The 21,841-nt window shown below is 41.7% G+C and overlaps 1 protein-coding gene across 1 annotated transcript in view; it reads right to left on the minus strand.

Annotated features, from left to right (window-relative positions):
- NAALADL2 (N-acetylated alpha-linked acidic dipeptidase like 2) overlaps positions 1 to 21,841 on the minus strand; it is a 414,058-nt gene that overhangs the window by 20,535 nt on the left and 371,682 nt on the right. Inside the window, exons 11-13 of the mRNA XM_044434625.1 lie at positions 17,118 to 17,211; positions 13,563 to 13,565; positions 8,994 to 9,192 (exon numbers count right to left, since the gene is read on the minus strand). Coding sequence (XP_044290560.1) covers positions 8,994 to 9,192; positions 13,563 to 13,565; positions 17,118 to 17,211 — 296 coding nt within the window. The remainder of the gene's footprint in view (positions 1 to 8,993; positions 9,193 to 13,562; positions 13,566 to 17,117; positions 17,212 to 21,841) is intronic.

Raw genomic sequence — 21,841 nt, forward strand, 5'->3', positions numbered from 1 at the left:
ATGGCGTGTTTTCAGGAAATCATTTGGTAGAGTCATGACGAGGGATATCAAAAAGGAACTTTGTGTTTCAAAATTGATGGTCTTGCATGAATAAACATACTATTGATTATGGAGTCTTGCTTTCTATATTATGAGAAAAGTCTCCACTTATAAGGGTCATAAGGGAAAGCAAGAGAAAGAAACTAATGTGAATTGTAGGCCTTACCAAAAGAGGTGAATGCAGGGTATCCCTCTAAATTAACTAAATTTTCAAACAATCCAAGCAATCAAGAAAAGAGCATTGAAGAAATAGTCAACACTAGATGCATTAAAATTAATATATGGAAGCTAGCCTCATCTCTTGAGTCTGATATATGAAAACTAGGTTCTTTTCTTGAAACTACTATGTTGAAGCTCAGTTCCTATCTTAAAATATAGATGATGAATTAAACAATAACAGGAATACTGAAACAAGAAAAAGTATGCATGCATAAGAAAGAAATGAGTGTAGGAGCACTGAATCATAAAATCCATGCCAGATGAGAACAAATAGGTCCTCAAGTCCAGCATTAGGCTCCCTCAGAGGCCAACCAGCTAGCCAAAGATTCCACAAGTGGGATATCAGTGCAACATCTGTCCAAGCACCCCAGCAACTGGTGGATGCAGAAAACTGCAGGACAAATAGAACATGATACCATTACCCTACATGAATTTGTCCAATCCCCTTTTTAAGGCTGTTCAAAGTGATAGCCATCACTACGCCTCATAGAAATTAAATCCATAGTTCAACTATGCATTCAGTAAAGAAGTACTTCCTTTTAAATTTCCTGAATCTCCCAGCAATCACCTCCATGGGATGACTCCAGGCTCTAGTATTATGGGAGAGGGAGAAAAATGCCTTAATATCAGTTCTTCCATATCATTCATATGCATATGCCCCCTTTCCCTAATCCCCTTTATTTCTCTTTCCCCTAAGCCAAATGATATCATCTGTGGTAATTGCCCTATAATTTTCAAGACCCCTCCTGAATACACTTTTGGAAATTGGGGTTGCATTGGCCAAACTCTGGTCTGCTGGTTCAGAGGATGATCTTAGGGACATTCGTTGTATTTCTGTAAGAATTTCATATGTGAGTGGTTTAAGAACTTTACTTAAGAGGGATGGTGGATTGGAGGGCTTTCTTGCTGTGACATATGGAGGACTGGAGAACCTATTTGGTTGAATAGGAGATCCCAGTGAGGAGCCAGAAGATCTGCTCTCTTTGACTACCACTTATTGGCCAGATTGAGGGAAACTGGGAAGCAGGAAGCACTGGGCCCCTTGGTCCTTCGGAGCACTATCCAGCGGGGGGTGATTGGGCACAAGCAGGGTAGCAAAGCACCTCAGCTTGCTCCCCAGCCTTGCAAAAAACACCCCTCAGGCAACTCTCCAATCAGACTCTTCCGACATATCATGTCAGACCCCACAACATTTGTAAGCCGCCCCGAGGTTTCGGCAAGGGGCGGCATAGAAATGTAATAATAACAACAACAACAACAACAACAACAACAACAACAACAACAACATTTGTTCTCATCAGAACCCTGCAGCCAATCATCTTTCAAACATTCTTTCACTGCATCCCTGTGCAAATGCTTGTCCAGAGGGCATCTTTAGAATGTTTGCTTTTCGGTGGCACCAATTTCTATTCTACCTTACCAAATAAATATAGAAAACCTGGCTTCATTTCCAACTCTTCATGGTGGCAGTAACTGTCAGTTTACCATTAACCCATATTTACAACCTCACTCCCCTCAGACTCAAGCCTTAAGTAAAAAAGCATACGTTTTTATTTTACTATTAACTCCTTTAGACTTTCATGGGTTGAAATAAAACACAATGGTTACACTTTCTCTCTTAGTTCTCCCTCAGTTTCTTCAGGTCTTGTTGGCAACTGAATACCCCTTGTTTTAGAACAGAAAATGCTCCAGAACTTGCAGCCAGAATCATGCCCCTTGTTGTGGAGGTAGCTTGAGCTGCCACAGCTGCCTCCAATTATTTAATATGCCCGTACTGTTCAGTTTTTCTTATTGCTTCTCATTGTTTTGCCTTGGGTTTTAATAAAGCTCTGGCCTCAGCACTCAGCTTCTGCTCTAATGTCATCATTTCAGGTTGGAGTTTCCAATGAAAACTGTAAGGATAAACAACCTTAGTGCAAGATGTTTGCTTAAGAAATGGCCAATAATTTGATAATGGGAATGCTCCGCCTATAACAATGAGGGGCATTGCTGTGATCGAAGGAAAAAAGGAACTGTGGTCATAGGGAAGAAGGTGATGACAACTGCCCTTAAAGATAAATGTTCTTTTTGCATTACCTAAGCTAGAAGCATCTCACTCCCAACACATAGCCGCAACCAGGCATTTTCTAAACAAAAGAACAATAGTTCCTTTTCTTCTCTTCCTTTTTCACTGATGTAGTTTGCAGGAAATACTTTAGTCACAGAACACAATATGCTGAATTTCATGAGAAACTGTGGCATTAATGTGGTAATTTTACTCCCTGAAGCAGCTGAAAACATACACCCAAGCCATGATGAGGAATAAAGTGTTGCAGCAATGTGACAAAGTGAACACTTCAGTTCTTGGTTCATTGCTAAGAAAAACAGCATATTCTGAGCATCTAAATGTTAGGCAAGATTCGTGGTACTGGCATGAAGTTATGACTACCTTCTTCAGTGCTTAACATACCTAAGACTGCAGCCCTACATCTCCTTCCACATAGGTCCCAATGTACTCAGTGGAGATGACTTCTGAGCTGACTCCTGCAGCCATACTACATAAGACCTCTTCTTCTAGTACATTCAATCATGCAGGGTTAGAACCTCAAAATCCAAACACTGTGAACTGTGCCTGGTTCAACTTGCTCTTTTCTGAGTTCCTTTGGATGTCTCCCTACAGCACATGTCATGAAGAATAACCAGTGTGGAAGAAATGGAGATGACAAGAGCGAGAACTGAAGGAGTAGGAGAAGTTCTGACTGTAATCCTACCCCTGGAGTTCAAAGCATCAAGGAGCAGGAATGCTCAAACATGCCAGAACTCATTCTTGACTTCTTGCAGATAAAATCAAGATAGGCATGGCCTGATCTGAACATTCATCATCGATTCTGCTTCCATTTCTGACATCCCCTGATGCACACAAACCTGTAGCCCTCCTCCAAGCATCACCTTGGAAAAGGGTGTTGAAGTGGTAAATAGCTGACCAAATTATTATTGTTTCTTCTTTCCTGGCATAAAGACAACATGCTGGTTAAACTATACTCTCATGAACAAGCAGAGTAAAAAGCGTTTGGACATAGAGGACACGCTCAACCCAGTGGCAAAATATGGTTACATAATTAGAGAAGGGAAATCTCTGAGAAGGCCCTCTTCTTTGTTGCCACCTTCTAAGTGACCCTCAGAGTAGGCACTTGGAGGAAGTCCTTGGATGTTTATCATCACATCTGGGTTAGTTCATTTTGGGGAGCTGCTCTGTCAAGTGGCGTGGTCCTGGGACATGTAAGGCTCTCTACATTAGACCGAACACATGTAATCAGGTCAGAAACATACAGGCAGCTAACACAGCTACTTGCATGTTCCAACTGTGCTGCATAGTTAAAATATGGCATTTGCTCTCAAAGGAAGTAATGAAGACTGCTAGTTCAGATGGCTAAAAAAGGGAATTGGACCAATTCAGGGAGGAGACGGCTATCAATGGCTACCAGTCTTGTTGGCCATGTGCTACCACTGCTTTCGGCAATAACACACCACCATACGTGACTTGCTGGGGAGGCTGGGCAGGCAGAACTCTTGCACACATTCCCTTCAGGGGATCTTGGGGGTAGCTAGTTTGCCACAATGTGGACAACATACTGGACAGGATGGATTATTGCTCTGATCCAGCATGGTTTTTCTTAGGTTCTTCTGCAAGCGGCCAGAAGCGGTATTATCTGCTCAGACCTCCTGGTCCCAATTATTAATCTGGTTGCCACATTTTTACATTTATTTACTTATTTAGAGTTTTTTACTTATTCTATTTACTATAGAATAGCATCTATAAACACTATCAGAAGAGTTATAGTAAACACTCCCAGCTGCATAAGCTGCAGCTTCTGAACAGTCTTCAAGGGCAGCCTCATGTTGAGCACGGATCCCAGAATTAAGATCACTAGGCCACCAGCCACAGTAGGTTGGAGGCACTCAATTCCACTGAGACTACTTCAGCTTCAAGTGGCAGAGATGGTTCCAAGAGAAGCCGCATCCTATGAACATGCTCCTTCAAGGGGAGTGCAACTCCATGCAGAGCAGGTAAAACACCCTCCCTCTCAGGTCTTGAGCAACTAGAACACCCTCCCTCTGGATTGAGCTGCAATTTATTCAACCTCACAAATTCATTGTCACATCTAGGTACCGATTTAGCCCATCTATAACAGAATAAGCCTTGTTTTGTGTGTTTTCAGGAAATAAGAATGCTTAAAAATGCAGTGATGGCATTTTTAATCGTGAAATCTAGCCAAGGGGTGTCTTGAAGTCTGCTTTAATTTGCAGTGTTGGAGGTACAAACATACTGTGTTTTCACACAATGCTATGTCAAGCATGGTGGCTACGAATATACAAAAGAAAGCAGGCAAAGAAAAGGTGGAAATAAGAACACGGGAAAGTGCTAAATGATACACCACTGATAGGTTGCTTCATTCTAACATGTATGCAATAGCATGCATTTTATTACAAAATATAATCATATCTATCTCATGTAGGAGCCATACAGAGAATACTTACAATGTTAAAAACGAATGAATATTATACCCACACAAGAGACTGAGCTGCTAAATTGCATGGCTTTGCTGTTGAACATAATGCGCTGCATTCATATTCTTTGGGTTCTTTGTCATTGCAGCAATGTGCCTTTGTCATCTGAATGCAACTGCTTTGAATTGGGCGATGGCTTGTCTGGTTCTACTGATCCACTTCTCTCTTCCTTAATGCACAAACTGAGCATTCTTTTCAAAATATGCCAGTTCATCTTGTCTTGCAGCAAAAACACAGTGTCAACGTGCACTCCTAAACATGCACTTTGTACTGTCAGCAGTTAAGAAATGTGGCCAAAAATTCTTGGAAGCTTTCATCTACAAATATGCCAATGAAAATGTTGAATAATGCAGTACTGATAAGGTTTGGATCCCTCTGAGGGATGGGGAGAGTGGGGAGGGGTCCAAATACTGTGCATGGAAAGATACCTGAGGTTTTGCATGAAAAGATAATAACAAACAAACAAGCATGAGACAGACCAACTTGCCTGAAACACTTTTGGTGGGTACAATAAGGCAAACAAAGCCATTTCCATCAGAGAACATCAGGTTCTGGACTTTGAATTTGACATAAAAACAAAAATGGTTTTCAAGCTTGGGTGCTCAAGAACTTGGGCTCCAATTTTCATTTATCAATGAGGCTCACTTGTTTCTCCTGAGCAAGTCTTTCCAACCCTGGTGCTCACCAATGGCTTTACTGGCAGAAGATGTTATAGATTTATTATCCAGAATGATGTACTGTTTTCCACAAAGGTATTAAAGCAGGGAACACATCTTGCACATTGCACATCTTGGTCAGCTCTCATCAGAAATTGACCTAAATGGAATTCCTCAGCCATCCCTTGGTAAAGCCAGATGCAAGTTCTTACTTCAGTAAAAACTAGGTCTGTGTGCCTCTCCCATGATGTTTCCATAACCTGCTTTTGACCTCATGCATGCATAGACAAGGTGCATTCAGTGAGTCAGATCAGTGCATTAGATACCCATAAGTCACAACCAGACAAAGCAAGGCAGCAAAGTGATGTGGGAGTCGTACGTTTCAGCTCAGAGACTGAGTGTTTGAATTGGCCTCCTTCTGCTGAAGCGATCTCATTGGTCATGTGGTTGACATGCCAATGAAGTGGCATTGTTTGAAAAAAAGAAGTGTGCATTGATTACCCAGCCCATGTGAATGCAAATATTACTAGAGTGGGAGTGGAATGAAATAAATGATATGGGAAAGCACCATGTCGAAGTGACCCCACACTGGTCAAGTACTATACCCAATGCACCTGCGTATCAGCCAAAGGATGAAACAAGCCTTCTGAGCAACACGGGAAAACTTCCCTGAAATGTCCAACCCAGCAAAAATGGCGCCCTTCTCCTTTCTCAAATATCTCTGTTGCAAGAGGTTCAAGGAGGAGGTTCGGGAGATTTAAGGATAGCAGATCGAGCTGATGGCCACTCGCTTGCCAATGGAAATGGGCAGCAATGCCTACATTTTTGTCAACTAATGTGACTAAACCAGAGAACATGAGCCCCAATGAATACACAGGAAGCAATCATTTTTCCCCCATGAAGAATATGTGCTTTATTATGGGCACATATTCTCCTTTCAGAAGGCAGTAAATTATAGTATTTATGGAATCTTAATGATCTAAACACAGTTGGAGCCTGAAGGTCAAGGCTGCAAACTGCATCCTAAATTTCTGTTTACAGATGAAGTTGAGTATTTATTGCTGCACTGTTTGTGCTGCTATAGTTAAAGGTCTGCCAGCGTTTCCATTATAAACCACTATTTCAGAGGTTTATAACTCACTCATAAATCTCCACTTCAGGCTGAAATGCAGTGCAAAACAAGGTCTCCACTGTGGGAGAAATGCTGATGCCCCCCTTTCTCCCTTGTTTGCTTTACCAGAATTGTTTTTAAAAATAGTAAACCCTAATCTAAAATATACCAAATGCACTGTCAATTCTCATCAGAGTCAATGGGTCAGAAATTCTTGTCAACTGGATTGCAGGGCAGTTTGGTACATTCATTACAGTCTCTGCAAATATGAATCAGGATCGTTATTAAGTGCTTTCTGTTCATTGTGTCCATACACCATTATTCTGTAGCTTTTACAGAAATCTCTCAGTATCATTATTCCAGCACACAATATTACTGATTTGTTTGTTTATTTATAGGCTTTCTAGCCTGCGCCATGGCTCCATATCAGAATGGCAACAGATGGGTTGAGGGAAGATTTGGGGCTCATACAGCCAGTGGTTTCAGAAAGACCACATGGTAAATTTGAACCTATAAGCTCATTCTAATGCTCAGAACTTTAAGGCCAGAAAAAACACATGGAATATCCATGGTTGAAATGGTCATCACAGAATCTCAGAATAGTAGAGTTGGAAGGGGCCATGAAGGCCACTGAGTCCAAACCCCTGCTGCTGCAGAACACCATGTTACACCATCCCACTCAGATGGCTGTCCAGTTTCTTTTTGAATGTCTCTAGTGTGGGAGAGCCCACCATCTCTCTAGGCAGCTGGTTCCACTGTCATATTGCTCTGACAGTCAAGAAGCTTTTCCTGATGTTCAGCCTGAGTCTGGGTTGTTGCAACCTGAATTGACTATCATCGCCATCGCCATCATCATCATCAGCAGCAGCAACAACAATAATAATTCAAAGCAGTTTCTGAAGGGAATCCAGATTATAGTAGTGCAGTGACTGTAAGTGAAGGGCTTATTCCTTCCCCATATGATTTCCACACACTGTGGTACAGGAAAAAGCTGGTAAAATACTATTTTCATATGCCATCACACATGCATATATTCTTTCATTATTTTTATGAGATTTGTCCTGCTGCTGGCCACAAAAGGGAGCCTCTTTGAGTGGGGAAAATATCAAGGTAGGGAATGGGACATGGAACTCATTGGTGGTCCTCCTGGTTCCTGGGCAGCTGGCTGCAATTCTCCAGGAATGCTTCTGGAAAAAGGCATCAGCAGCCAACGAGATACTGGAGGCATGCTAGGAATTGTTAGCTGTTGGCAGTTCTGAAATGTGCCTCCATGCCCTGAAAGGCAAAATACAAAAGCTGGAACTGAGAACTTTTTTTAATAATGACAATTAGCCATGTCTGCATTATATGAATTTATATATTTTATTGTATTTTATTATCTGTTTTATAGACTGTTCTAAGCCCCCCAGAGAGCTTCAGCTGCGGGGTGGTATAGAAATGAAATGAAATGAAATGAATAAATAAAGGATTTTCCTTGTTCAGGAGCAATATCACTCAGAAGTGGGAAATATTGGGTATAAACACAGGGAAGCTTATTCCAGAATTTCTTATCTAATGAATTTTAAACCTGCTTCTACCAAAACCAGGAATGGGTAACACATGTCCTGTGGAATCCCAGCATCTTTTGTGGCCTCTACCTGGAAAAATTATACAGGATTACACGGGATTTTAATGATTGTAAGCCGCCCCAAGGCTCATGCGATGGGATGGCATATAAGTTGTCTAAATAATAAATAAATAAATAAATAAATAAATAAATAAATAAATATCAGCAGTGCAGTGGTAGGAAAACTATCCCCCCAACAACCGAAATACCCTTTCAGTTGACAACCCACCACATGTTCAATTGACAGCAAACCACCTCTTGTGTTTTTAAAGGTGGCATTTTTTCTGCTGTTGACACTCAGCAGCACAGTAAGGGACAGCACAGGGTGGGGAGGCAACCCCCTGGAGTTTCGCCAGTCCTGTTTTAGATGGTATTCAAAATGGCAAACTAAAAGTAAAACCTGTGCCTTCCCATGAGCTGCCAATCTGCTGAGCCTGAGCTGAAGGGGGTTGATGAACAAGGCCTAGCAAGACATTTGACGAGCCATTCAGCATAGCTATTCAGCATTCATATCCCTCTGGATAGGATGGATACCATCACAGAAATATCACAATGCCATTTTTCTATACCCACATACTTGGGGTGTAAACTCCAGGGAACTTACTTCTGGGTAGCTGTGCCCTGAAAGTTTATTCTAATCCTGTTCTTTAGCATGGTCTTCACTCTATTTAATTTTGCTATTTTCTATTTTTAAAAGTATATAAAAAGTATATATAATATTTGTTTCACACACTTGCTGAGATCCATAAGCACAGAAAGGCAGCTATGAAAGCCAAAGCAAGGCTGCAGAAAATGAATAGAGAACATTTGCTACCTGTAAAATCCTGGAGGTGCTTGTGGAACCAAGAAGTTTTTCTCGAGGCTTTGTAAGACATCGTTCAGCATCCTTACGCGGGTGGGCACTCTCTCCTTTGGGTCATTGGCTGGGCGCATTTCATCCGACTGGAACAACTGCGCACTCTCCCTCAGAGCATAGGTCATTGTTAGCAAATGGTCAACGTTATGGTGTTCCCCTGAAAGAGTAAAGAGAAAGCAGTATAGAAAAATATGGCTCATCTTACCGATAGATTGCCCATCTCATCTTTTGTATATGATAACATTTACTGGGCTCAGTCCTACGAGATATTAGAAGAAGCACATTAGAAGGAAGGTTCTGTTCTTAGAGGCTTCCCAGTATCCTGTGCCAATGCAGGAGTGGTGGAAGCGGGTTTCTCCTTGCCATCCTCCTCTGTACCTCTTCCTGCCAGATGGGCTTGTGAAAGTGTCTAGAGGAATCATGCTGCCAGATGCAGGTTGGGCTGGAGAGGCCATGGAGGCAGCAGATCCCCTGCCTTACCCATCAGAATTCCCCCTTTTGACCTCTCTGACCTCTCAGAGGAAGGTCCCTTTTTGACCTCCGAGGTCAAAATCTAAAAAATGATACTTTTAAAAATATACTAAAATGTGCACATATTTGTGTAAGTCATTTGCTCCAATATAGGTATTTTGTATGCCAATGTCTTTTATGCAAAGACGTTTGCATGCATTTTTGCCTGAAGAACTGTCTTTTCACATGTAGAGAAGTATGGAAACTCAAGCATGGTTGTGTCCCAGTTCAAACATGAACCAAATGAATTTCTGTCCCATTTCTACTTCTGAGAAGATATGGCTGTCTTACTTGGGAAGAAAAATCACACTGGCAAAATATCTTTTTGGGGAAATTCCTTCACCATTAGTCATCTGCTTAATGAGAGAGCCTTGATAAACTTCCAAGAATGGTCATGTTCCCCAGAATACAGATCAAAACTCACTGATGAATGGAAATGGAAATGATTTGATGATAGATGATGCATGGGTGTCCTCAATATATTATTACAACTCAGCATGTATTACAACAGCCCATAGATTTTCTCTGCATCAGCAACAGTATTCTGACCCATATTAAGAATGTATATCATATTTAACTGAAGCATGAGAAACCTTAGGTTTGAAGCCAAACTGAGGACTTCTAGAGGCCGAATTCTTCGTGTAGGTTCTCTGGACTATGAGAATATATACCTATAAGTATGGAAGTGTAAGGAATCTGTTTAGGGGAGAGAACCCATTGGACTCCCTGAGCTCAGCATCCCAGACTTGCATCCTCTTCCAACTCCTGGCAAATATGACCACCGTTTCAAGGGTGCTCACCTGGACTGAGTCCCATGTGCTGCAGCTGCCACTGGCAGCTACAAGTAGGGAAGAAAGTTGGTTGCTGGGAAGGGCAGCCGTGTACCTGCACACACCACCCTTTTGTAACATCCTGCAGCTGCTCCTGATGGGGAAGATTGCTGGTTAGGCAATCAAGGATCCACAAGCACCTACAGGCTTCCTCTTGGCTGAGTTTGCTTTCCAGGACTGGACCAAGCATGAAAGGAAAACCACAGATGCTAGAGGGATGGCTTCCAGAAGAGTCTACCTGGAACTCTACTAAACCCTACCTGTAAGTTCAAGGCTAGCTAGCTATCCACTTGATGAAGCTGCCTGTAGACTGCAAAACATTATGCCCTAAAGAATTTATTTGCCAGAAAACTCTTTTATATTTGACAGAGGGGAGTGACAGGGGCAGTGACAGAGAGAGGAAGGAATGGAGAGAATGATCTTGACAGATTGGAGCTCTGGGCTGAGAACAACAGAATGAAATTCAGTAGGGACAAATGCCAAGTTCTCCTAGGAAAAAGAAACTAAATGCATCATTATAAATTAGGAAATCCATGGCTCAACAATACTAAAAGTGGAAGGAACTTGAAATTGTTGCAGATCACAAGCTGAATCTGAGTCAACAATATGATGTGGCTGCAAAAAGGGCAAATGCTATTTTTGGTTGCATTAAAAAGAAGTATCACTTCTAGATAATGTGAAGAAGCAGTTCCCCTTTACTAGGTCCTGGTTAGGCCTCATCTGGAATGTATCAAGTTCTGGGCACCACCATTGAAGAAAGATGCAGACAAGCAGGAAAGTGTTCAGAGGAAGGCAGCAGGGATGATCTGGGGACTGGAAACAAAGCCCTATGAGGAGAAAACTAGGCATGTTTAGGCTCGAGGAGAAGACTGAGGGCACATATGACAGCAGTCTACAAGTATTAGAAAGGCTATCACAAAGATGAAAGGCAGGATCTCTAACATCTGAGTGCAGGACTTGGAATAACAGGGTCAAGCCCAATTCCTCTGGGCTACTAGGGTGGTATATAAATGCAAATAATGAATAAATAATTCATTTATTTACCGGAAGCCAGATTCTAGCTAGATATCAGTAAAAAAAATCCTGTTAGAGCAGTATGGCAATGGAACTAATGACCCAGGGAGGCTGTGGGCTCTCCCAAACTAGAGACATTCAAGATGTAGCTGGACAGCCATCGGAGAGGGATGGTTTAACCTGGTGTCCTGCAATGAGTGGCAGGTTGGACCCAATGGCCTTCTGGCCCTTTCCAACTCTACTGTTCTTTAATTCCACGATTCATGTCAGCATCCCAAATACCTACTAACCATGTATAGCATGTATTCATGTTCAAATGAATTAGGCTGCAAGTATTCACGAGTACTGGGCAGTAAGTCTATTTCAATTGATGATACGTGCTTTTGAGCAGACATGCACTTTAAAGAAAATTAAATTCCAGTGTGATTCTTCCAGAGGCACTGGGGCTGATTATCAAAAAACACTACTCTCTAAAAACAGTGCCAGTAAAAGTCCTTTCTTTATACTACCATTTTCTTTAATAATCTCTTCCGTCTTCGCCTTGCATTAATAAGCATCACCATCCAAGGAGAACATATTGGTGTGATAACGAGACTGGAAGGAAATATATACTTTGACCTAAATATACACAACACTACCTCCTGCTGTTCTGAATAAAGAATATATCGTAAGAGTTTTATGCCAACAGTTTTTAGTAGTATTGGTGTATTCCTGAATCAGTTTCACACTGCATAATTCCTGGAAGGTGTTATTTGTTTGCTTTGGATAAAGGAAAACAAGAAAAGAATGCTAATTGGAAGAAGAAAGAAGACTCCTTCTCCTTTTCTATCTAGCATGCTTTTTGCAAGAACACCTAAATTAATTCTGCCAAAGCACCAAAAATGGAACAGAAATCCCAAACACTGCTATTTCCAGATCGCAACTGAGTTAAAACTAGTCCCAGACTTCCAATGATTTTCCCCCAGTGACTTCTTGGGATCTCTCCTGAAAATATTTCTTCTTCCCCTGACATCATTTTCATTTGCTCTCTGCAATGTCACCACATCACCACTTTCAGTCTGCTGCATACAGTTGTGATGTCATCTCATTTGCTGTATGACGCTTCTTCTGGTGGAAACAGCCCTGTCATTCATCCGGGGATAAGCTGCTGTGGCAGCAAGAGAGAAAATGACACTAAAGCAGCAACTGCCCAGCAAGGGACTGGCACTGAATAGGCCAGGGAAACACAACTTTTCATGCACAAATCATTTCCCAAGAAAAAGATTGTGCTCTTTGGAGATTATCAATTTGATGAGTTTCTACTAAGGATAACTTGTTTTCACTCTTCATAATATACTATATTACGGTTCCTAAACTCCTTGTTTCTTCTTGTTTAGGGTTTTGTATTCATTTCTCAGGAACCATATTATAAAAGGGAGGCTAAAATGGAGTCCATTCAGAGGTAAATAAGGCTGCAAGTGAAGCAAAGCAGAAACCCATCTTCTCAAATGTTGCTGTCCCATTTTGCACTTTATCAGACCAATACTTATGACCTGCAGAAACCTCACTCTTTCTCACAAGAGAAATCTGGAGATCACTCTCCTTCTTTCTTTTGTTTTATTCATGAAGAGAAATTCACCATTCCCAGATTCACTAAATCTAAAACTGTGCAGATACAGATTGGTAGCACATGGATTGGTAATGTGTCTCCTTTAATAGCCTCTTCCCTGTTAGCTTTCCAGATCTCCTTTTTTCATTTCCCCAGTTTTCCCTGCCTGCCCATTTCTCATGCCCATTTTTCTGCTCCTAATCTCAGCTTCTAGGACTTTTTTCTCCCTACCACAACTTGGTAGTCAATTATATCAAACTATAGTTTTTAATTTGTCTATCTGAATAATTAGAATGTATTTGTCATTGCCATCATCATCATCAATAAGAAGAGCAGCAGCAGCAGTTTTATTGAATGAAACTTAGCCCTAGAGAATGTTTGTTGTCTGAGTCTGAAGCTTGGAGTATATGTTTTTTATTTTTTTCAAGAGATTATTCCTGTGTTAAGCAGATGTGACTTGGTTCTTCGGATTCCCTCAACCCTTAAGGTACAAAACTTTTGGATTCTTATAGTTCAATGCTGACTGATTCCTTCAAGTGTGAAAGTAGTATGTCTGGAGGCGTACATCCATGAGAAAAAGGACACCTGCTAACACAGGATAGATACCCCATCCTTTCCTTTAGCTAAATGAGCTGTGACACATTTTACGCATGTTATGGCTACCCTGGTTACACTCTAACAAACAAGCCAGGTTGAGCACATGCATGCTTGAGGGGAGAAGCATAATTTACAAGTGTTAAAAATCCACTGGGCCCATTCTAAGAGCAATTGGTTACGCACAGAAATGTTATTGCATTCAGCCCAAGTTTGCAGAATAAATATCCATCTGGCATAACATGAGTTTGAATAAAATTTGGTTATATGCCTCATGCACAATAAAAGATCTGCCATATCATTCAGCAATCAGCAGTGTACATCTTTCGAGATCACTTTTCTGGTATCACCAATTGTATTTATTTAACAACGTAAAACAAGCAGATGAGATTATTCATCCTGATTCAGATTGGAGACGATTGCAAAAAGGATGGCAAATAAAAGTGTTACTGTTTCCCCTTGAGTAAAATAACATTGTAATTTCCCCTTATTTTCTTCCGTAGGAGTGGTGCGGAACGATATCAAGGCTGATGCTAGCAAGTGCTACCAAATGATAGGCCTTGCCAGCTTCAGTCACTGCATTTATTCAAGGGATAAATCACACTGCTTCCTATCACTTCATGTCAGCCAATCCAGCGTGCTATGATAGTAGGACTCCTTCAGCTTTTACATCAACGCTATTCCTTTCCAGAGGGAAATGTAGCCACAGGGGTAGACTTCTTTTTAAAGACACTAACAATGCATATATCCAGAGTGCTAAATTATTCCATTGACATTCTGGGATCCAAACCTTAAGGGGAATTTATTCTTTTATTTGGTTTGATTTATAGTCTACTTTTTTCCTAATGAACTCAAAGCAGCTTCCATCAGTCTCTACCTCCTGCTCTCCATCTTATCCCCACTACCATAACCATGTGATATAGGTTGGGCTGACAGTCTGTCACTGGCCCAAAGTCACTTACTTAGCTCCATGGGGACTAGAACTCAGATCACCTGGTCCCAATCCCATGGTCTTAACTACTATACCACTCTGGCTCTCCATGAATGAGAATAGATGTAAACATGAGTAGATTTACATTATTATTTAATGGATATGGGCGTCTGGTTTGGGGAGGTTGACTTTCTGTAATCTCTCCTCTCGTGGTGAACATTGTACCATCCATTCACACAGGATCAAAACCATAGGATCACACCCTTAATAAAGGGCAGCCATGAGAAAAAGTGTGATGGGGAGGATGGGTTGAATGGCAGAGTATGGGGATTTTTGTGTCTATGGGATCAGATCCCTAAAAATGGTCTGGTTATCAGTGTAGGCAGAACTGAGCTAGATGGACCAATGGTTTGATCCAGGAAGAGGCCACTTACTGTGTGGAATCAGGGTTTAAATTATAGATTCCACAGGATGTATGCACATATAGGATCTCATTTTGATATAGGATATAAACACAACATTTCATGCAGGAAATGGTTGCTACTAGAAAAATGGATCTCTTTGCTTTTCCTTGCACAAACCCCAGAATATCTCCACTAGCCTTTATTTTTGAGCATATAACAGTGGGTTTTTTTAATTATCTGGCATTTTCTGTAGCTTTGGCTAATTAATTAGTTTCAGTCACTTCATTTCAAAGAAAAGGGAATTACTTCATGACACCAATGCTGGCAAGTTAAGCTTTCTCAGGTCTGCAATTTTGTTTAATGAACTCTCCTACTGGCCCTGTGTTTGCCATGTCCCCAAGATCTGTTTCTCTGTGTGGTCTGCTGCCCTCCACTCCACATATTTGGTCTGATCTCATATAGCTAAGGTTTGAAAAAATGCCACAAGAACTTGGCCATGTATTTTTATGTATTGAAATGTACAATAACGGGCCAGACATGGGTAGGTAAAATATACCAGGAGGGACACCCAGCCGAAGAAAGAAAAAATAATGGCTATTTAAGGACAGACATTAACAGTTGTTTCCTTGTATCCATGCACATATTATCCAGAACTTAGGATATCCGATGTAGCCAATCAGAAGCAGTGTTAAAGCAGAAGACATAATATTCAGAACAATGAATTAGCAGTGGTGAATCAATAAACACACACAAAAGTAGGAATTTGAGGACTTTATCAGTAAACACAAAAGTAGGTTCATTTTCCTGATAATCAGATACCAACTCTAAATTTTGCGAGCTGGTCTACAAATGTCCATTTTGCATTTTTCCATTGAAATAAATTTACAGGTATGATCTTAAATAATTACCATAGCTGATCCATATCATTTCAACTCACCAATATTTTTGTCTACTGTATAAACAGCTCTTGCTTGGCTTTCGATAAAGAGGCAAAAACACATAGCCCAATAAGGTCAAGTTACTTTACAGAAGCAGGATCATAGAAATAGCACACAAAATGAAAATTAGATATCTATGATTATACTGGAAACACAGCCAGGAAAAGGGGCACTGTTACCGTTAAAGAATAACTTCAATATGAACAGTCTCACATTCTGTCTTTCTCATTTCATGGTTAAAAGATTTTGGGTTAGAAAGACCATGGCTATATACCCTGGAGAACAACTGCCGGTCAGTATGGACAGTGCTGGATATAAATCAACCAAATGCTCTAAGCAGTTTCTTAACATTCACATATTTTGGTGTCCTCCAAGACTGATGGAACCACATAGTGATACAGCAGACACTCAGTAAATGGTCAGCTTCCAAACTGGATGCCACAGGGCAGGGCTGGCTGTCCTGAATATTTCATTAAGCAATGCCGGTCCATATTGCTGATGGTGCCTGAAATGTCTCTGGCAGATCTAATCATTGATTGAAACCAGAATTCAATCACAGTCTAGTCCACCCCAGGACTTTCACTAGACTGGAAAGGCAAAGGGGATTCTGGAATGATGCGGCTGGCTGTATGTAAGCATGAAACTACAGAATTCAACTCTACATCTATTAAGCTTAGCCTGAGTCCAATTTCAAAGAGTTCCAGGGCTCTGATCACAACAGTGACCACTCAGGCAGCTGTATTATTTCCCAGGTCCAGAGCACCTATATTTGCCATTGCTGAAGAGGGTTGGACTTTCTTCCCCCACCTCAATGAAACAGACAGATTAAGGCCATACATTTCTAATATTCAGCCTTGCAGAACCGACTGATAAATCAACTCAAGCAAATTATGCAGCATTAAATTTTCCAGCTTCTTAGTGGCTGCAAGTAGAGAGGTGAGTCAGTGAACTAGGACAATAAACAAGCAAGATGGCCAGTTTTCGAACGGGGAAACTTACGCGGCCTACAAGAGCTGAGGGGTCCAATCCCTCATTTTCCACTCCTCATTTGAGGCTGTACTCTGTGGAAGAATAAAATCACACTGCCTGGCCTTCATACGGTCTTTATCATTAATTGAAAAGGCTACATTTCTTATTGCTTAACTGTGAGACTCAGATGTTTAAGCTGGTTATGCTTCTATTAACTAAGTGAAAAATATGCTTAATTTACCAAACACACACAGATATACAAGAACACAAATATGAATAACATTTGGGCCATGGTGTACATTACCTTGAAGGCTCTTTTGAACTTCTAATGCAATATCCAGGGCATTAAAGGGCAGAACAGGGTTGTTGGCAATTTGCAGAATAACTTCTCCTGTTAGCTGGAACAAAAAGAAAGCAAAAGTGATCAAATGAATTTTAACACATTTGCCTTTATTTCAAGGGAAGGAACAGCATAGTGTGACCAAATACTATCTCCTTCATCAAAACAAATGTCCATATCATAGCGGAGCTTTCACCCTTAGAGGAATCACTGGATAAAGCAGACATTTCGTTTTAAACAGCACCCTTCCACTTGAATGCATTCACTACCCACATTTAATCCCAGACTAAATATAAAATCGCTCATAGTGCTCTCACTTACGTGTATTTTAACCTTTACTTTATCATTACTAACTCTATTAGAGTTGCCATGAGAACGGACTTAAGAATTGCACTTGATTAATGTTCTGCTTTTCACTCATTAATGGATTATTTTAAACAGAAAATTGCATATTAGCCAGAGGTATTGCTGGGTTCCTATGTAATAAGCAGAATCTACCAGTCAATGTTAGAAGGAAATGCTAGCATGAATTTTTTTTTTTTTTGGTTCTCAGAATGAAAATATTTTTAAGTAACTTATAGCTTTATTGGTCAATATTTGGCCTTACCAGTTAAAATTGGTGTCTAAAAATTCAAAAATCAACAGCACAGTCAAATGAGGATCCCTGTGATGCTGCACATTTGGACAACTACAGGTATCCTATGGAGAGTGGGAGACATGCAGAGGCAAAAGTCATCTCCACATTTTCCCTGTGGGAGCGGGCGGGGGGGAGCAAACTCATTTTCTGAGGCTGGAGCTTGAAATGTGTGGACTTCTATGGCCACTGTACAGCATGTAGGAGGTTTTGGAGTCCCATCTTCAGTCTTGAAAACGCACAGGGACTCTAATCTCAGAGTGCCCTACGTCCACCTGGGCCACTGGAGCAGATGGCGGTCCACTAGCTACAGCTCTGAGATCAGAGAGACGGGCTTTGGAGGCTAGAAAGAGGAGAAGATATAGAGTAACTTGGTGGCACCTCCATTCCTCAGACCCCAGGGCAGAAGACTTCAATGGCCAAGCATTTTGCAAAGGAAAAGAAGCTTGGAGACAGCCACCTCATTCAGAAGAACATGAGTATAGGAGCATAGGAATATCATTTTATGATATTTTGCTTCTAATATTTGTTGTCTGATTTCAGCCTATGGTTTTATTGTCTTAACTTGAATTGTATTTTAATGGATTTTATTGTTGTGCCTTTAATTGTAAGCTGCCCAGGGAGCCTTTTTGGCTAAGGGCACAGCATATAAATTCAATAAATGAGAACATAAGAACATAGGAACACAGAGAAATAACAACATGAAAACATAAGAAAGCCCATGCTGGATCAGCCCAGTGATCCAACTGGTTCACCTCTCTGGACACATGGTGGTAGACCAGCTGTCCACAGGGTTCCTCAAGCAGGATGAGTCCAAGACCTTCTCTTGTCCAGGCTCTTCAGCAACTGGTGTATGTAAGCATGCCACCTCTGATAAAGAAGGTAGCACATAGCCAGCAAGCCTAGTAGCTACCAATAGCCTCCTCCCTCTTGTTTCTTCCTCTTGGTATTAAATGTCCATAATCCTCCAAGTCTGGAAGGTTGGAGGATTGTGCTACCCATCCATTAAATCATGAAGTCCCTCTGTCTTTTCACTCTCTTTCTCCTCTTTCATAGAAGTCAAGCCTATATGTATAAGAATGCTCACTGGATCCATTTGGTGTGTCTTAAAGTGAGCACACCAAATTCACACTTCCCAAATTTGCATATGAGCCAGAATGCAGCTATGCTGCAACATTCACACATTCCCATTTTTTCTCATGTGATTTTCAAAGAAGAGGAAAAAAAACATACATGCAATAGGTGATACAATAAATGTGCGCATGCATGTATGTATGTCTATGAGGAGAAAGAGTACTGGGAAGAATATTGCATTGCAAAAGGTGTCAAATTTGGGAAAAACTGTAAGCTAATGACTAGAACAAATTTACACTTCGGACAAATTTACAAGTTGGACACTTAATAGGTTGGCCCATCCCTAGTTGTAAGAAGCATCCCACTGATGTAACGCCAGTGCCATTTATTGTACGTATTTATTTATTTATTCATTTAGGAGACTTCTATGCCGCCCCATTCGCCGAAGCCTTGGGGCGGCTCACAACCATAAATAAACTTCAAAATAGAATAATATAAATTAACAATATAAATTAAGTCGCCCTGGCCAAAGAATAAAATGAATAAATAATATTAACAATTAAAATAACATTTGAATAAAAAAGTCTTCACTTGGCACCAAAAAACAAATAATGACGGCGCCAGGCGGACGTCTCTGGGAAGCGCATTCCATAGATTGGGCGCCACCGCAGAGAAAGCCCTCCTCCGAGTACTCACCCTCCTAATTTCCTTCACGGAGGGTTCCCGGAGAAGGGCCTCTCCCGCAGATCTCAAGGGGCAGGCGGGCATATATGGACATAAGCGCTCCTTCAGGTAACCAGGACCCAAGCCGTTTAGGGCTTTATAGGTCATAACCAACACCTTGAATTGGGCCCGGACTTCAATGGGAAGCCAGTGAAGCTGACGGAGGACTGGAGTCATGTGAACATAATGCCCAGTCCCCGTCAGCAGCCTGGCAGCTCTATTTTGAACCAATTGAAGTATCCGGACCGTCTTCAAGGGTAGCCCCATGTAGAGCGCGTCACAGAAGTCAAGTCGGGAAGTCACCAACGCCTGTGTCACTGTCACCAGGCAGTTGTATTCCAGGTAGGGGCGCAGCTGATGGATCACCCGAAGCTGAAAGAAAGCGCTCCTTGCCACCGCTGTCACCTGAGCTTCCAGTGAAAGCTCTGGGTCGAGGAGCACTCCCAAGCTGCGAACCTTGTCCCCAATAGGGAGTGCAACCCCATTCAGGACTAGGTTCAATTCACCCTCCCCGAAGCCCGATCCCCCAACCAACAGGACCTCCGTCTTGTCTGGATTGAGCTTCAGTTTATTGGCCATCATCCAGCCCATTACCTCGGCCAGGCACCAGTTCAGTACAGCCACTGCCTCACCTGGATTGGTGGAAAACAAGAGGTAGAGCTGGGTATCATCAGCGTACTGGTGATTCCGCAGCCCACATCTCCTGATGACTTCTCCCAGCTGTTTCATGTAGACGTTAAACAGCAAAGGGGACAAAATGGATCCCTGTGGTACTCCATGGCATAGCTGCTATGGTGCAGAGCCATAGTCCCCCAGCATCACCTTCTGGAATCAGCCATTGAGATAGGAGCGGAACCACTGCAAAGCAGTGCCTCTGACCCCCGATCCCACTAGCCTATCCAGAAGGATACCATGGTCGATGGTATCGAAAGCCGCTGACAGGTCCAGAAGAACCAACAGGGACGCACTCCCCCTGTCCTTCCCCCTGGACAGGTACAGGGCGACCAAGGCAGATTCAGTACCATACCCGGGTCTGAAGCCGGACTGAAATGGGTCCAGATAATCCATTCATCCAAGAGTGCTTGGACTAGTGCTCTGGACTAGTGTGATGGGTTGTGTAAGGGACATATGAGGAATTTATTTTCCTTTGCAAAATATGTTAGCACATCTTGTTTGAACCTTTGAACTTAAACATGAGCACATGTCTACCAAACTTCTGTCTGTCTCATTTCCAGTTTGCAGTTTGATTTGACATTTCCTCATTCTCATTTTAGACTATGGGGGAGATCTATACAAATTTGGAAACATTTACACAAACCTCCCATTCAATTGATGCTTGATTTGCATAACTGAGCAAATTCTTGCTGAGAATTAGCAGTTGCAAACACAAATGGGCATCACACAAGGCCAGTGGCGAGACGATGTTTGCAGAACCATCTCTTGTTCTAGGTTGTACATGTAGCTGCTTTTCAACACCTTTCAGAAATTTCAGCTGATTCAAATACAGACATGGGCTATAGATGGAACACATTTCTTCAGCTGTAAAAAAGCCAAACTGTTCTCTATGCATTTCAGGGTGAAAAAAATGAAAGTGCCCTATAATTAATAAATAAAGCCCCATAAGGGTTTGGTCCAGGGCAACTTTATAGCTGCCTACTTCTATATAATACACCTGCCATGTTTTATGAGCACCCATCCTTCAGCAGGTACCCACATCCATGGAGATTAGCTGAAGCTGACCTGCGTTCAGCCCATCTTAGGGCTTCTCTACACTAAGCACGGAGACTGATGCTTTACTGAGGTTTCTTCTTCCATTTTTCTTGTGGTAGGACTAGAGTCCCTTCACCTGTATAAATGTTCCTATAAGTTCCCTTCCGCAACACAAGGTGGTGCTGCGATATAGAGTAGAATTGCTAAAATATGTAATATCTCTGTAAGCAAATGCTGCTGCCTTCTTGGGAAATACCAGACTTTCCTTGTTCTAAGAAAAGCTGGAAAAAGGCTGGAAAACTTGGGAGAGTCCCTGGGAAGGAACAAGGTCATGCAAAGGTCCCACAGACTCTGTCACAGCAAATGCCTTGTGTAGAGCAACCCTAAGTAACTATGCAAAATCGTCCTTATATACGAAACGTGTACATCTGTTTTGCTTGTGTACCTTCTTCTTCAACTCAAAATCCCTGGAAATAAAAATATTAATTTAAGGACATAAAAAAGCCCTGCTGGGCCAGACCAGTGGGCCATCCAATTCAGCCGTCTC

This window comes from Varanus komodoensis, unplaced genomic scaffold (assembly GCF_004798865.1).
Source record: "Varanus komodoensis strain SLA01 unplaced genomic scaffold, ASM479886v1 scaffold28, whole genome shotgun sequence".
Taxonomy (NCBI): Eukaryota; Metazoa; Chordata; class Lepidosauria; order Squamata; family Varanidae; genus Varanus; species Varanus komodoensis.